Source organism: Macadamia integrifolia, chromosome 13, assembly GCF_013358625.1.
Source record: "Macadamia integrifolia cultivar HAES 741 chromosome 13, SCU_Mint_v3, whole genome shotgun sequence".
Lineage (NCBI taxonomy): Eukaryota > Viridiplantae > Streptophyta > Magnoliopsida > Proteales > Proteaceae > Macadamia > Macadamia integrifolia.
In genome coordinates, this window is record NC_056569.1 from 6,759,959 (window position 1) to 6,771,899 (window position 11,941).

Here is an 11,941-nt window from a genome sequence, read left to right on the forward strand (position 1 = left end):
AAAAAAAAAAAAAGAGAGTGCAACGCTGCCAGAGTCGGAGCTGGTGAGGAAAAGGGGAAGGAAGACCGTGGAGCGGCAGTATTGAGTAAGTTTTGTACGACAAAAATTACAAACGGATGAGATCTTTTATTTTTCATCTGACGGCCACTATTCACTAGCATACCTAATTCCTAGGTATCGTGCTAGCATACCTATCCCTCTCCCTTAAAAGAATAATGGGCTCGAGCCATTTTTTAAGTTGTTTTAAGTCTTGGGCTGGTGGGCTAAAGCCCATTTTGTATTATGTTATATGTTTAAGTTAATTCTAATGGGCTAAGCCCACTGACTTGATCCATTAAAAGGAGTCAATTGATTATTGTGGTTCAAAGAACCGAACCATGAACCAAAATCAGATTGGGGTTACATGATAAACCGGTTCAGGGCTGTACCGAACTGGTCGGGTTGACCCAAAAACCTGACCTGTTGACCCGTATTTTGACCCACTTTGGTTTTCCTGGTTGGTTGCCAAAAAAGTTCTCCAATTGTGATTTTTCAACGTTGACCGAGAAAGTATTTATTTAAAAAAAAAACTTAAAGGTGTTGTTTGGTTTTTTGTTTTTCGGGTTTTTATTTTAAACCACTTTAAATGCCATTTTAAATGTCGTTTTAAGGTCAAATTGAAATCCGTTTTTTGTGTTGGATTTATTGTTTCAGGTGACATTTAATGATCTAATACGATATATGACATATTTATTTGAAATTTTATGTTGTATTTATTTTTTAATCATTGTAACAAGAGGGCATAAATCAATGTTTTGAAAAACGCACATATTATTGGTTACCATGAAATTGGAAAAGGTTTTTTAAATTGAAATATGTTAATATGGAAAAGGGTGTAAACTTCCGCTCATTCTTAGCTGCAAAGTAATTTTTTTTTAGGAAACCGTGAAAGGGTGAGGTGGAATCCACCAAAGTGGCATATCTTATTCTTCCATGATTTTCCACAGGGCAGCAATGTAGGTGACATTTGCCCAAAGATGATGTAACCAAAGTTAAGAAAATGACAGTAACTTAGAAGGTCCCAAGCTCAAAGGTGAGGGGATTTCAAAAGTTATTGTTCTTTTCACAGTTAATATGGATTTACAAGAGGACCAATGCATTCTTAGCCCAAATGATAGGAATGTAGTAACGGTTGTGACTCTTATATGGTTATTGATGTCCTAGTGACATATTTAAATGTATGTTTTGAACATAAAGATATACATCTTCAATGGGAAAGATATGATAGAACTGAGTGAAACCCATCAAAGTGGTACATTCAGTTCGATTGTATCTTCCCCAACAGTAAATGTGATATTTTTCCAAAGGTTATGTCATCAAAGTTTGAAGATAATTATCCACATTTCAGAAAAGAGACATTGAATTAGGAATTCTTTTGCCCAAAGGTGATTGAATTCCGAAGTTAGTGTTGTTTTCACAGTTAAAAGAAGAATATAAGAGCATCAACTAATTACTGTCCCAAAGCATAGGGATACAGTTTTAATTGTAACTCTTATTTACAATATATTGATGGTATTACATGCTTTTATATTATGATTTATATTTTAAAATTTGGCATGTATTGTGTTGTTATTACTGTTGTAGTAGGATGACCATTCCCTCAAGTTATGTATCTTTCATCCCAATGCTCACTAGTAACAACTATCAAAAGTGGGTGGAGGAATTAGAATTGCATTTAGGTCTTCTTGACTTAGACTTGGCACTTAGGGAGCCTAAACCTGAGCCTCTCACAGACTTGAGCAGAAGTGTTGAAATGACCAAGTTTAAGAAATGGACTAAAGCAAACAGAAAGTGCATACTGGTTTTAAAAAAGGCAGTTCCTGAAATTATACGTGGGAATATATAGAGATCAAAGACACTGCAAAAGAATTCCTAGATGCTATTAAAGCCAGGTTTCAACACAACAAGAAAGCTGAGAAAACACATTGATGACCAGGCTAATGAATACAAGGTATGATGGATGTGGGAGTGTTAGAGAATACATTTTGGGTGTAGCTACTGATGCTGGTAAACTTAAGGATCTTGGAATACAAATCGATGAAGAATATATATTGTATACATTGCACTGAATACCCTCCCTTGTCAGTATAAGGTTATCCAGTCTACCTACATTGCACTGAAAGATGATTGGAGCCTAAATGAACTCATTTCCATTTGCACTCAAGAGGAAGAAAAATTAAAACAAACCAGGTTTGAGAGTGCATATGTAACTTTTCACAAGGGATCTTCTGATAGACCAAGCAGAAGGAACAAGAATTTTAACAACAGAGGAAGCGTCAAGCCATATGACAGGACTAATAGCTCTCAAGAACTCGACGCATCTCAAAAGGCCCAGGATGAAGAGAAGACCAACAACATAGAGTGTTTCTGGTGCCATAAGAAAGGACATGTGAAGAAGGACTGCTTTATTTTTAAGAAATGGTTAGAGAAGAGGAAGAATTCTGGGGCTGATAAGGAAGATGATACCAAGAAAGGGTGAGGTAGATTGATCACCAGCAATTGAGAGCAAGTAAAAATTGGTCCCATCAAGTAGTTAGGATTTCTTTACATACAGCTATTTGAAATGCTTGATTAGTGGGAGCTTTGGTTTTGTTTAGTATTTGTTTATATTTTGAACCTTAGCCCATATGTTTTAGGGCACAGTTTGATGAATTATGGTTAAGTTTTAGCATTTACATTATACACAGTTATTTTTTTTTATTATTATTTGGTATATGATTTCATTTGAGAATGTTTTTATAGGCAGTAATTGTCTTAGTTATAGGTAATATTTTGCCACAGTTCAAAAGATAATGTTTGTCATATTTTAAGACAGTATTTGTCACAGTTCATAGGCAATATTTGCCACAGTTTATAGGTGAAAAGCCACAATTAGATATTAACCACAGATCAAAGGCGATTTGCCACAGTAAAAGTTAATATCACAGTTAAGGACCTACATGGAATAACAACAGTGTAATTTGAGGATATGTCAATGTTTCTATGATAGTATCCCACATAGATTCGTGTTAAGAAACTTACTTATGTTTGTAATAACAGAAAGTTGTATGCCGTATATTGAGGTGTATCTTCTGCTGTTAGTTGATGTGAGTGGTTTTTCAACTGAATCACAGTAAGAGTGGTTAATATAATAAGATTCTATGGTCACACCAATTTAAAAGACATCCTTATAATTAATGTAGCCCAAGTGGGAGATTATTGGATTTATGGGCTAAATTAATTATTCGGGTTGATTAAGTGGGTGAGAGTCAAATTGCATGAACCGGTTCGGTCCACTCTCAAGTTTAGGGATATGCTGGCCCAACCCGTTGTGGTTTAGGGTTTTTGGGTGCAGGACAGTATTATAAATACTAGGTTTTGGATCCCTACAGCAATTATTCATTTTTCCTCACTTTACCACTAAAGTGAGAGAACCAAGGAGGTTTAAGGGGCTGTAGAATATCCATAGCCAAGCTGAGAGTGTGAAAGTGGGAGTGACCAACATCAATCATCTTCAGCATACTAGGTGAAAGGTACAATTTCAATCCTCTACGATCTGATCAATTATTCATGTTTTAATTTATATCATATTCTAGTTGTCTATATGGGAACCGATTAGGGTCTATTGTGAAACCCTAATTTAGATTTAACAAGAGTAAGTTCAAATTAATAAAGTAAACTTATTGTTGGAGACACTTCCTCAAAACTTATCTTATTTTTATTCCTTCTATGGTTTGTACCTAGACGTTATTTTTTTTTCTTTTATTTTTAATAAATTTCATGATCTTTTAGAAAGAAAAAAACCATCTTTGTTAAATTATGGAACAGTTACATCATTGCATGCGAAGAATATTCCATTAAAAGCTTAATTTTATTAAATAGAAAGGATATCTATGCTTATTTTATGTTAATATATTATTTAATCCATCATGCTCTTCCAATGTTTTAGATTTCTATTCAGATAAGAATATTTTCTTAAATGGATTATTTTTATAAGATATATTTTTTTAATGAGAGAATAGAATCCATCCTTTGTTTTTAAAATTTATAGGTAGGTAGATTTAATAATAGGAAGGCCGCAGCCTAGTGCTCAACCAATAAGAAGGCAGCGAGTTTATATGGAAATAGACCTACTCCCCGGCTCGGCACCAATGTCAAAGGCCCCTTATCGTATGGCCCCCACAGAGTTGAAGGAATTGCAGGTGCAACTTCAAGACTTTCTGAAGAAGGGATTCATTAGACCTAGTGTGTCTCCATGGGGAGCACCGGTATTGTTCATCAAGAAGAAAGACAGAAGTATGAGATTGTGTATAACCTATTGAACTTTCTACTTATCTGATCCATGTTGTAATAGACGTTAATTGGCCGACAGTCAATGGGAAAACACATACAGCATGTACTTCAGCTAAATTCTGTATTAAGGAATTTTTTTTTTTTTTTGGTGGGGGTGGGGGTGGGGGTCAGAAAATACAGCTATTTTTACTATTTGATCGATATATACATATTTACTAAAAAATAAAGTTACCTTCCTCAGTTTTCCTTTAGAAAGGTTGTTTGTAAAGATTTTCTTTCTTCTTCTCCTTATTGTTTGATACCTATCCTACTTATTCTTCTCGTCGCTATGAAGACTTTATCTTGATGCCATTTATCATGTCAAGAAAATTATCATGGAAAGCCTTTACAGAAATCAAAGATATTATCCACATGAAGTTGGCCGTGTTGCTAATCTCCTCCTGGTATCGTTTTAATCCCATTTACTGAATGCTAATTAAAATGGCGTCTTTTATCACTTCCATTGGTACCAAAATATCACCTCAAGTACTGCTGTTGTTGGTAGGCCAGTTGCTGTTTTTATTGATTCGTCTGTATGCTCATCTTGGCATTCTTGACAAATATATACAGCTGTCGAGGTTTTCTGATTGGTTCCTGTGCTGAATTAATTTTTGCTCTAGGTATTAGAGATAATCCTTTTCGCCTTTGGAACTACTTGAATTTTTTCAGCTGTAAAAATAAGGGTGATTTGTCCTTTCCGGTGAACTACTTTTATTTATTGAACACTTGACTTGTACTTCCATTTGGACAACTCTGGTTATTGATTGTGAATGTGTATGTAGGATTTGTAGGTTTAGGCTATGGTAAATTTGGACCTATATATGTCAATGTTAACAATATATGTAGTGTTATGCTTGATATTTACTTTTAATGTTGGATTCATTAAGAAGCCCTTTGTAAATGCTGATTTAATGTTGTTGAATTGAATCTGGGAGTGAGTATGTCCTTGCATGCTCCGAACTGTGAACCCCCATTTTTTTTGGGGTTTTTTGTTTTCTTTTGCGTGTGGGGGTGGGGGGGAAGCATTATAAGAGCTTATTATTATTTTCTCTTGTCATTGTTAGTTTTGGAAGGGAAACCTCCTACTGAACTTTGGATGTCTTATTTCCAGCATTTGTTTAATGAAGCAGCAATTGCAAATGGTTTAGTTGTTACTATTATTACTTGATGTAAGCTAATATATTATTGGTTTTCACTTCCCATTTGATAGGGTTCTGCATTTCTTGGATTTATGACGAAATATTTCTTTTGCAGGGAGGTGCTGTTTTAGATAAAAGTTTCCAGCCCCACGAATCACATATTCCTTATCTTCTCCAGTTTTTGGTAAGGAATGTTCCTCATGTGGTTGAGATTTTGTGTGAGGCATAAAGTTATGCTTTTGAACATGCCAAGAGAACACTTCACTGTTCCTTTCAGTCAGTTATTGCTTCATATTTTTTTTTTTTAATACATCATACAGCAAATTAGTTGACATGGTCTTCCTAGAACCAGCCCCTCAAGCAGTTTGTTGGTCTACTTACCTTGATTCTCAAAAAAACTTGAATTGAAATCGTTGACATCATGGACCCTATGACATTGCTAGCTATGGCACCCGAATACATGCTTAGAGTAGTTGCACCAACACAATATGACACCGATGCAGATACTGAATTCTGCATGGATATGTTTGGAGGAGTACACGTATTTGATTGCCAAGCACCGTATGGGTTATTTTCTTAATTGAGTAAAAGCACACCCTTTTTACCTCACACTCTGTTATTGCATTATCTGACCTATTGGTTTGCTTCTTTTACTATTTTCTCGTTTCTGTTTTTGGACCTCTGGCTTTTCTTGACATTGTATAAGCATTTTGTGAATTCTAGATTGATGTCTATTTTTTTTTCCCTAGAGATGATGAATAAAAGAAAAACAAATTATCGAAGGCAACAATTATGAGATTTTTTTAAAAAAAAATTCCCTGAATCATCTATGAAGCTCACAATAAATTTTGTGTTATGTTTAACATATGCAGTAATTGCCTTATGTTTGGTATTTATAATCCCTGAATGATTAAGATGTTCATTGCCTCTCTATAACTTTGTTGCTTCTTCACTGTTGTTTTGGCATCTTTCTAATGTCTCATCCCTTTAACCTGAATGCGATTTTGTATTATGGAAAGTAGGTTGACTATAACCTCTATGGCATGGGTCAGTTACATTTATCAATGGTGAAGTTTCGCCATCCATTTCCTGATGAGTTCATTCCAAGGGCAGCTCATTTTAATGTGCAACACCGACAGGAATCACAAAAGCCATGTGCTTCTATGCATCTTCAGGTTATCTTTCTTTTCTTTTCTCCTCTCTCTCCCCTTTTTTTTTTCTGATAATTTAAGAAATACTTCCCCGAGGAAAAATATAGTGCAGTTAACCATGAAAAGTGCCTTTTATGCCTGTAATGGAATAAGAATTTGATTTGATGCTGTGCAGGCAGATTCAAGTGGTGATGCATGTCTTGGTGCATCAGTTTGGATATCTTCCACTATTCCAAGTGGTTGGACATGGCCATATTCCATTGAGGTTGATGCTTGGGAAGATAAAGACATGAACTGCATTAAACGCCAAAGTTCCTGTGAGCTTGAGGGAGATGCTACTATCGATGGTGTGTTTTGCATTGTGAACTGTGTAGCACATCTCTGTTTCATTTATCTTTTTGGGTCAAGTTCACAGGAATATTTTTTACTGATCTTGCAGAGATTCTAAACCAACAATTTAAAGTGTATTCATCTCTTTCTCAGACTCGTTCAGAGGTTAAAATGGTTCAGTCACTTATACCTATCTGGGAGGTGTGGTACCAGCTTATGTATGTTCTGCTATTGATGTTCTCTGTTGGAATATTTTGGCCTTCTCTTTGATTAATATAATCTTGATCGATTCAGGAGGAGTTTGAAAGAACAGGGATGTGTCAAACCTCAATGTCTCCTGATCCAAGCAAACCACTTCCTGAAAATGTTTTGAGAACTCTTTCGCATGGGCTTGAATTTGAAAACACTCTCCTAGATCTTTGTGAGAAAGCAGAGAATTTAGGACAAGATATTCTGTTGGAGGAGAGTGAAAAGTTTGTGCAGTCTATTAAATCCTTGGCAGAGGTGGGGAACGCAGTTGAATCTCTGGATCAGACAAGTCCCAATAATTCCAAGAAAGAATCTTCAAAGTGTGAAAAGGATGGAGATACAACTGTAGGCCTGGCTCAGATATCACAAGGATCTACCAGCAAATATGACAATGATGGCATGCCTTCCTCGGAGGGGGATGCAGGACCTGACGTATTTCCAGTCAATCAGAAAGCATTGGCATCTGAAATGGCTGAAGTGTTAGATGCGAAGGTAATCTTTTGCTTTGTTTTTTCTGCCTTCCTGCTTGTCACTGCTTTATTTCTTTGAGCATGTTCTCATTATTGTTTGACTTTTAGTAGTTATTTAATCCATGTTTAGCCTGAGACAAATAGATCTAGTTTTGTCCATTCCATTTGTTTGTCAAAGAGTCATAGTATGATTTCTGCATATTCCAAGTTCACCTCTAAAATAATAAACAAAATTCGTCATCTCCTGAAAGAATCATTATTTGATTTTTCAATTAGACTCATCGTATCCTTCCCCCTCTCACCTGGAATGCTTGCTTGATTAGGTGGTTCTGTTTGTTTGTGCATTTTTTCATCTCTCATCTTAATAATTGATGTCATGACCCAATAGGCTTGATGGCCATTAAAGCCGTAAGAGGGAGTGTAAGACTTTATTCTTTACTCATCTAAGATAGATCACGGATTCTTACCCTTATCCTTCCTGCTGTGCTTATATTTATCAGTGAATATCAAGTTATCCCATTCTGGGTAATTCAATATTCTACTTTCTCTTTCTCTTTCTCTTTCTCTCTCTCTCTTGGAAAGTCTATATCACATGTGTCATTCATAGAAACTATTTATTGTGTATGAATCATTCTTAGACACAAACCATTAGCTGATTAGGGCTACCACCTCTTGTATATAAAAAATCATTATCAATGAGAATTATCAACAAGATTCACAACCAAAATATTGTGTTAGCACTATTGAACGAACTCCTTATCCTTACCCACTAAAATAAAGAAAAAGGAAAGTAAACTGGTAACTGTTGAGGGTTCAATGTCTTGTATTCTTTCGCTTGCAAAGTGGATTGATTCCGGAGAATCATTAAGAGGTCGAATACCTTGGGACCCGTAGGAATTGGTCCTTCAACCTCTTTAACCGTCCTTTGCAATCAACCCATTTTACCCATTATCATAACTATTCTTCTTTGAATAAATTGATTGCCAAACCTACCTATCATGTCAACAAACTGAAATCACCGAAAGTTATCTAAGATTATAGTCCATACATGCAACTGACTATAACTCTTTGCTTTGCAAACTAATTAAAATAGAAAATTAGTGCTACTAGTAGAGTTCATTTGAAACAATAACAAATTGTTCGTGAAAATTATAGTGCATTTATTTTCAATGATTTATTGCTTACAAGAAGATTCAAAGCAAACAAAAAAAAAAAAGATTACAAATAGATTCATTCATAGAAGAAAGAACCCTGCTGCCCACTTGGGTGGCTCCACATTAAGACACAGATGGACACAAAAAGACTGCACTTTTTCCTGCTTCATGCGCTGAAGATGCTCACATGCGTTCTCCCATCATTTATTTACCACACAAACATATATATATATATATATATATATAATATCTAATACAATAAAGATTCATTGAAATGATAGTACTTATGATCATTATTGATGATAGGTTTATCATCATAAGTACTAGTGGTTGTGACTGTGCAGCTGATGCTACAGTCTACGTAATTTGAGATGAACGCCTTGTTGTGGACGAAGTGTAACAATGTTGGCAGGAGTATGAGTATAGGATGGAGAGAGCTCAAATGCGAAACGTTGTAGAATAGTTGCCAAACCCAACTTTGTTTCAACCATGGCAAATTGTTGCCCAATGCATATCCGATGGCCCCCACCAAATGGGAAGAATAAAAATTGATTGTTTGTAGCTTTAGCAACTCCTTCTGAGAATCTCTCTGGTTTGAACTCATCTACATCTTTACCCCAGAATTCACTAGAATGATGATAAACGACTGTAGGTATTACAATTTGTACTCCAGCTGGGAGAGTTGTATCTCCATGTTTGAAGTCCTTGTTGGTAAACCGAAAGAGAGTTGGTGCTGGTGGATATAATCTAAGCAGCTCAAACAAAATCATTGGAATCTGCAATATATTTATGTTAGAAATTTTAGAAAATTAAGCCATATTATATCTATGAGCCATGGAATTGAGAACTAGGCAAGAAACTAAATCTCGGGTTTCAGACCATCTCGAAACCAGATTTCTTTTTTCCTATTTCTAGAAATTCGAGACAAAATTTGGGCCGAAATCATGTATTTTTTTCTAAAAAATTTTGAAAATTTTCACAAATAAGGTTCCATCTCGGGGTCCACTGAGATGGCTGAAACTTTTGAAATTTTAGCCAAGATGGCCGAGATTTAGAACCATGCTTATAAATAAATATATACTTACGATTTTGAGTTGGTTTAGTCCATCCCAATGTGGCTTTTCGTTCCCAAAGACTTGAAAGACTTCTTCCCTTGCACGGACTTGCCATTCTGGGTGCAAACTTAATACAACCATCGCCCATGTCAACAAAACTGCTACAGTCTCTTGCCCAGCAAAGTAGAATACCTTACAGTGTCCAATGATATCTTCAATAGTTATCTTTCCTTGATCTTGGTAGAAGGATTCTAGTAACAGGGATAGTAAATCCTTGTGGCTCTCTCCTTTTTTCAAAACTTTTACTTTGCCATTGATGATCTTTGTCAATAGACTGGTCACTTCCGCATTAGTTTCCTTCATTCTTCTATTGTCTTTTGTGGGCACATATCTGTACACAAAATGTTGAGGCAAGGATTCAATTCTTATTTTGTAAGAGATAACAATAAGATAATTTTTAAATTCAATTTTTTCACTAAATTTCTTGTTACTCCATATAAAGGACTGAGTTTTCCTTCACCACAATGAAGAGAGAAGAAAGAACTTTCTCTTCAATCATGAGTTCTCATGCCTTTGGATGAGACTCCTAGGACAGTAAAGATAAAATAACTTAACAATACCTATAGCCTGGGACGTATATGGATCGAATAAGAACCGCTCCAAGCTCGGCTTGCTCATGTTGAATATGAAAAATCCGTTTCCCTTCTTCATAGCTGCTGCCAAACAGTGTCCGAGAGATAAAATCTGCACTTAAAGTATCCATATAAGGCCAAACATCTACTTCACTATACTCCTCTGATGGAACCTCCTTTAGCAAACCATTGATCATATCCCTTGTGCTTGTATTAATTGCTGCTGACATAAACTGCAAAAAAAAAAAAAAAAAAAAATTATACATGCACCAGAGGATATTTGATTGAATGTGTCTAACTGATGAACTATCATGAAACGATCTCAAAAAAAAAAATACCTTCAACTTTTCTAAATGGAAGGCGGGGTTCATAATCCTTCTATGCAAGGACCATTTATCTCCCTCGTAATTAAAAATCCCATAAGCCATCATCTTGGTGATGGGATCCAATTCAGGCTTCTTAATGATACCAGATTTTTCATTGAGAATGGCATACGCAAGACCAGGATCCATAACGTGCACGTGTGGACAAGTACCAATCCAAAACGCAGACTTCTTACCTGCAATTTTAATTAGTGATTATAGTAATAAAAAAATTCAATAATTGGCAAATAATTTATTTTTTCACATGGCCTAATGAAATAGATGAACAGTTTAATTCCTTATTTTATTAAAAGAATAGTGATCTATGTCTAAGAGTGCAATCTACGTTAGTGTCCCTATGTCTGTCTCTCTCCTCTCTCAGATAAAGATGTTATATGATACATGAGAGCGTTAGTGTAAGCCACGATATGTAAGAGATAATCATACCATAAGTCCTGATGATCTGAAGGTTCCAAGGAGCCACACGTTCAGCAATTGCATGAGTTATTTTGATAGGCTTTGACTCAGATTCCATTTGCATCTTCGCATAGTCAAACATGTTCCCAAATGGAAACTTGTATGGAGTGAGATCGTAGCCTTGCTCCCTTAGAAGCCTCTCCAGCTTCTTGGGTTGCAACCAAAAGAAATCTAACAATTTCCATACACACCACAAAATCAAACTGCCAAGTGTCACCATCACAACGGATGACCCAACTTCTCCCATCGCTGCAGCCATTACTAGCACCAAGGCTTCGTCCACTGTAAAAGAGATTAATCATGATGGAGATTAATATAAAAACAACTTCTGGAAAAGTTTTTGTCATATTTTGACCCAATAAAGGAAAGAGTGAAAGAAACTGAACTTCTTTAGAAATTGTGAAGTAAAAATTTTAACCACTCGTGATCATTGTATGATTTTTGAGTACGTGTTTAATAACAAAGAAAATTATGCAATACATGATGAATTATCAAGTTAAAACTTGAAATTTGAGATGACATACATAAGGTATCATCTTCTAATTCGGCAATAACAAAAAAAAAAAAAAGAT

The 11,941-nt window shown here is 35.5% G+C and overlaps 2 protein-coding genes across 4 annotated transcripts; one reads left to right on the forward strand and one right to left on the reverse strand.

Moving 5' to 3' along the window:
- Positions 1-4,645: 4,645 nt before the first annotated feature.
- Positions 4,646-7,816, forward strand: LOC122058697 (DNA polymerase zeta catalytic subunit-like). 3 transcript variants are annotated; one of them, XM_042621358.1, is made up of 6 exons: positions 4,646-4,754; positions 5,605-5,673; positions 6,512-6,664; positions 6,816-6,987; positions 7,080-7,171; positions 7,265-7,815. In XM_042621358.1, the coding sequence occupies exons 1-6, from the start codon at positions 4,686-4,688 to the stop codon at positions 7,766-7,768; spliced, it is 1,059 nt and encodes a 352-aa protein (XP_042477292.1). In that variant the 5' UTR covers positions 4,646-4,685; the 3' UTR covers positions 7,769-7,815. The 3 variants fall into 3 exon arrangements, with proteins under 3 accessions (XP_042477292.1, XP_042477293.1, XP_042477294.1); XM_042621359.1 differs by having other exon boundaries at positions 4,712-4,754; positions 6,509-6,664; positions 7,265-7,816; XM_042621360.1 differs by lacking the exon at positions 4,646-4,754 and adding an exon at positions 5,457-5,519 and having other exon boundaries at positions 6,509-6,664; positions 7,265-7,816.
- Positions 7,817-8,896: 1,080 nt separating this feature from the next.
- On the reverse strand, positions 8,897-11,651 carry LOC122058720 (cytochrome P450 72A397-like). The gene is made up of 5 exons (XM_042621391.1): positions 11,340-11,651; positions 10,869-11,089; positions 10,519-10,763; positions 9,929-10,289; positions 8,897-9,619 (listed from the first exon to the last, which is right to left on the reverse strand). Exons 1-5 carry the CDS (start codon positions 11,626-11,628, stop codon positions 9,194-9,196), a joined length of 1,542 nt encoding a protein of 513 aa, XP_042477325.1. The 5' UTR covers positions 11,629-11,651; the 3' UTR covers positions 8,897-9,193.
- Positions 11,652-11,941: the final 290 nt, after the last annotated feature.

Bases quoted from the DNA above. Each gene is read 5' to 3' on its own strand.
- LOC122058720 (XM_042621391.1), bottom strand. From the start codon at position 11,628: ATGGCTGCAGCGATGGGAGAAGTTGGGTCATCCGTTGTGATGGTGACA. The intron at 11,090-11,339 runs GTATGATTATCT...TTAAAATTGCAG, and splicing joins TCAGATCATCAGGACTTATG to GTAAGAAGTCTGCGTTTTGG. The intron at 9,620-9,928 runs GTAAGTATATAT...AATATATTGCAG, and splicing joins GACTAAACCAACTCAAAATC to ATTCCAATGATTTTGTTTGA.
- LOC122058697 (XM_042621358.1), top strand. From the start codon at position 4,686: ATGGAAAGCCTTTACAGAAATCAAAGATATTATCCACATGAAGTTGGC. The intron at 4,755-5,604 runs GTATCGTTTTAA...TTTCTTTTGCAG, and splicing joins GTGTTGCTAATCTCCTCCTG to GGAGGTGCTGTTTTAGATAA. The intron at 7,172-7,264 runs GTGTGGTACCAG...TGATCGATTCAG, and splicing joins CACTTATACCTATCTGGGAG to GAGGAGTTTGAAAGAACAGG.